At 38.2% G+C, this 4,169-nt stretch overlaps 1 protein-coding gene across 1 annotated transcript; it reads right to left on the reverse strand.

The window, feature by feature from the left end:
• Positions 1-794: 794 nt before the first annotated feature.
• LOC136536818 (uncharacterized) lies at positions 795-3,439 on the reverse strand. The gene is made up of 8 exons (XM_066528984.1): positions 3,400-3,439; positions 3,165-3,236; positions 2,989-3,068; positions 2,560-2,626; positions 2,281-2,358; positions 1,989-2,172; positions 991-1,603; positions 795-883 (listed from the first exon to the last, which is right to left on the reverse strand). The coding sequence occupies exons 2-8, from the start codon at positions 3,209-3,211 to the stop codon at positions 795-797; spliced, it is 1,158 nt and encodes a 385-aa protein (XP_066385081.1). The 5' UTR covers positions 3,212-3,236; positions 3,400-3,439.
• Positions 3,440-4,169: the final 730 nt, after the last annotated feature.

Raw genomic sequence — 4,169 nt, forward strand, 5'->3', positions numbered from 1 at the left:
ATAAAAGACGTCCCGCATGATATTGGGCCAAATTCAAATGCGACAGGAAGGAATACAACTGGATAGGTATTTGAACGGTGAATTGAGAGTATGGTAATGGTTCCAAGTTATAAAGTTTTTTACGAAAATTGTGGTAATGTTGGTGAAACACAGGAAACATTTAGGCAAGATGATAGGGAGAGGGGGTAAGCATGATGTGTGGGGGCACGGAGAGGGTACACAAGTAATTGATTTTTATTTGGGCCATCCAACAAGGTGGCATTGTGACAATAACGATGGTGATAAATGAATATTATTTTTCTTCGATAACAGGGGAGCAGGCAAACAAATAATGCACTTGGCATAGTAATTGACACATGTCATGATCATGTTGATAGAGTAGCAGCAGAGGTAAATTCAAATTGGATGAAACTTGGAATTGGAGTGCATATAATAATTGTATGTGTCAAATTTTAACTGACAATGAGTAAATGATTATTGAACTGCAGGGAGTTGGAAAAGGAAGATGGGATGGGAGAGAGAATAGGGAGTCCAGTGTCCAAAACATTATAGGAGCACACAATGTGAGATAATCTGGGCAGTCACTAAAGAATTAATAATATATTATGGTTGAGCAAATTTTTATGATAAAAACATGGGCAGGTCAGTGTAACACAAGAGACGGGGATTTCAATGGATCAACCACCTCAAGCAAAGACAAAGGGACGTTGCAAGACATTATCAGAAAAGAATGAAGTCACTCTTGGAGCACAAGGCGAGAAGGAGGGAAACAGAAGATGCAGCATTTGTCACCTCTATTCAACACATAACTCAGTGACATGCCCATCGTTGGAAAAGAATAAAGACCACCTTGAAGCGAAAAAGAATAAAAAGAGGGGCAGACCTGTAGGAGCAAATAACAAGAAAAATAAGTCTGATCATGGAAATGATAGAAACATGCAGGAGGAAAGGCCGATGGAAAAGAGGAGGCTGTTGGAAGACCATTCTTACATAGAAATTCATAGGAATTCAGATGATTGAATACAGCCTGGGACCGGTCAACAACTCCAAACAATTGGTGATTCATTGTCCTCTTGATGTCAACTGAACCAATAATATTACTGCTACTGGGAAGTAGAAGCCTGTTGCAAAGTATCATGAAGAAGCATCTCTTCATGAGGGGGTTCACATTTCCCTTTAAGATCTCTTGTTGCAGGTTTGATATATGTATGTCACAATCTTCAGTGAGACTTTGGTTGAGATCAGAGATAAGCTGCTGGTGAAATATGATACCTTCCTTCCATGAGTATTGCTTGAAGTTTTCACCACGTATAGGCAAACCAAGAACCATGCTAATTATTTGTGGGGTGATTGGAAGGACCTTGCCTGCACCAATCCTAATTAGCATACGATCAGGGTCAGTGTGGTCTAATAGCCAGGTTAGCAAATTCTTGTTCTCTACAACATCAATCTTCATTCTCAGCAAATGACCAAACCCATCAGCTTCGATAGCAGCATATTGCTGTGGGTTCAACAAGTTAGTGGTGAAAATAACATCTCTGGGATTACACCGAACATTTACAATGGAAGAACGGCTAGTAGCTCTCTTTTTCCTTTGTCTTGCCTAGGACAAATAACAAGAATTTTATAAATAGTAAGGACAAGAATGGATAAAAAAGAAGAGACACTCAGAATTCTGAGAAGCACTGTAGAAATGATAAACTGATGCATGGGTAGTCGAGAAGAAGATAGATTTCTAAAAAAACTAATAATTGGGGAAAGGGATGTAGGAATGATAAACTAATGCAGGGGTAGTGTAGTTGGGAAAAAATTGCAGGGGTAGTAGAAAGCAAAACAAATATAGAAAATTAGAGATTTGGCAACAAAGACATGATAGTAGATTTGTGGTATATTGAAGGAAAAAACAAACTAGTGATACATACGAAGAGGAGCTTTAGAATGATAACTCTTATGAAAAGAAAGTGCAGAAGTAAATAAATGGTATACACCTCTGTACATGCACCGGTCGACAATCCTGCTCGTGTTTGCCTAGTTTTCCTTGGACCAACATCCTTAGATTTGTCGATGTGTGAGGATGAACGGGTGTTGGGAATGGGCATGAAGTCGTCATCATCACTGTCGTGACCAGCTGCAGAAGGCAACACATGCTCTGGTCGAATATGATGCTCAAACCTAAAAAAGGTCACGAACAGATAAACTTTAACAACAGACTAAGAATTAACATTAATCGGTGATTCTCGAAAATAAATAGAATTATAATAAATTGAAACACGTATGAACCTCTCCTGCAAGCTCTCAAAAACCACCCTCTTAAGGTTACACGGGACCCTATCCACAGTGCGCTGAGCAGCATGAGTCCTACAAACAAATAGAAAAAAATGATCCATGAACTTTTGGGAAAAAATAAAACCAGGGGTATGGTTAAATAGGAGATCAAAGAAGGAGATTTTTGTGTAGCATGTTAGTACAGAATATACAAATTGGAAGAGTACACTGATATGCCTCAGATGATTATGATTGGTGGGAAATTTGGTACACAAGATTGTAAGAAAACAATACCTTCTCTGAGAGTGGTCACGGGAAGTAGGTGCTACCGCAGGGTTCTTAGAAGGGGAATGCCTTGCATCTGAATACCAAAAGGACCAGACAAGGAAAATAATAAACAACAAAGGTAGATGATTTTAAAGAATAGAAAAATCTTGTGAGCTTTCAGAACAAGATGAAAAGTGTTAATTAACGAAAGGACAAGCCGAAGTGGAATGAAAAGAATAATGGAAATTTAAGATAGTAAAATTTAAAATCCATGAATATTAAATTATTCTCTAATTATGTGTACATACATCAGATCATATAAATATAAATAAAAAATTCATAAACAAGATTAGATAAGCTGTAAATGAATATATCTAATTTTATCTAGTCATTTGTAAAATACTAACTCCATACTGCAACAGATTAAAATTATAGTATAGCCATTCCCCTTTGCACCTCTATTTGGTGGAACCGATGCAGAGGTTGTACCAGGAGAGGAGGGTAACCTCTCGTCTTGTCGCAAAGGGACCTCATACCTAAATGGGCAATGATCACATTAGCATCATCGTACAGAGAAAAACAGGTACAACACATGAAAAAGGCCACTAAAATAAAAAAAAGCATATACTGACCGCTGTTGAGTGCTCTCAAATACAAGCCTTTTTGGGTTGTCAGGCATCTTATCAACTAGCTCCAACCGAAATCTGAAGACATTGAGTCAGAATCTAATTAGAATACTACACTCGTATAGTCTACAACTTAAAATTACAAACTCAATCCACATAACAATGTAGTTGCAAGTGCTGACTCAATGTGAATGTCTAAAATAAGATAAGTAAAACATAATGGGGAAATGAAAAAAAGAACCTTTTAGTTGACGAACTAGGGCCTTTTCCGGCATGGGCATCCTCTGCAAATGCAGAATAAATAGAATTGATTTATGAAACTATAATCACGCCATAAGTAAAAACATACATGTATGATCTAAAAAACACAATGCAAAGCTGAATCAATGTGTATGGTTGTAAGAAACCAATTAGATCATCGCATAATGAATTAATGAAGTTCAACAAGATGTTCAAGAATTATATCTGCATAATGCTTACTAAAACTAAAATAAAAGGGAAAATAAAAAATGAAATGAAAACACATTAATCATTCTTTAACAAACAGTAACCATATCAGGGAATCTAAATAGTCAAGCAAATTTGGCACTACCTTAATGGGGCATCAAAGCGAGATGCATGAATAAGGAGGGTAAAGGAAACCTGAGGGACCGGGCGGCTCCATCCAAAATGATGCAAGCTCAGCAATCAACGTGTGTGTTCGGCGGCACAGCGCTATGGGGCGACGTGGTGGGAGGCACGGCGGATAGATGGCCAGCGGCGCAGCAGCGGTGGTACGGAGAGGGAGGGACGGGCGGTGCCGATAGAGGGAGGGAAGGAGACCAAGTGGACGGGAGAGGGAGCTGAAACTTAATAAAGAAAAATCATATTGGGGGAAAATTAAATATCATAGTTAAAGGGCATGCTATTAACTTGTACTAGAAACCAAGAAACAAAGATACCTTGCGTGTATAGAAACCTATTCAAGCCACAAATCTTTTGTTGCAAAAAAAAACATTGTAATTAGCCAGA

The sequence above is a fragment of the Miscanthus floridulus genome, chromosome 2 (genome assembly GCF_019320115.1).
Source record: "Miscanthus floridulus cultivar M001 chromosome 2, ASM1932011v1, whole genome shotgun sequence".
Lineage (NCBI taxonomy): Eukaryota > Viridiplantae > Streptophyta > Magnoliopsida > Poales > Poaceae > Miscanthus > Miscanthus floridulus.

Excerpts from the sequence above, each read along its gene's own strand:
- LOC136536818 (XM_066528984.1), bottom strand. The coding sequence starts at position 3,211 with ATGCCTGACAACCCAAAAAGGCTTGTATTTGAGAGCACTCAACAGCG. Across the intron at positions 2,359-2,559 it reads CGTGACCACTCTCAGAGAAG|GACTCATGCTGCTCAGCGCA; the intron begins GTATTGTTTTCT and ends ATTTGTTTGTAG. Across the intron at positions 884-990 it reads GAATTCCTATGAATTTCTAT|GTCTGCCCCTCTTTTTATTC; the intron begins GTAAGAATGGTC and ends TTGCTCCTACAG.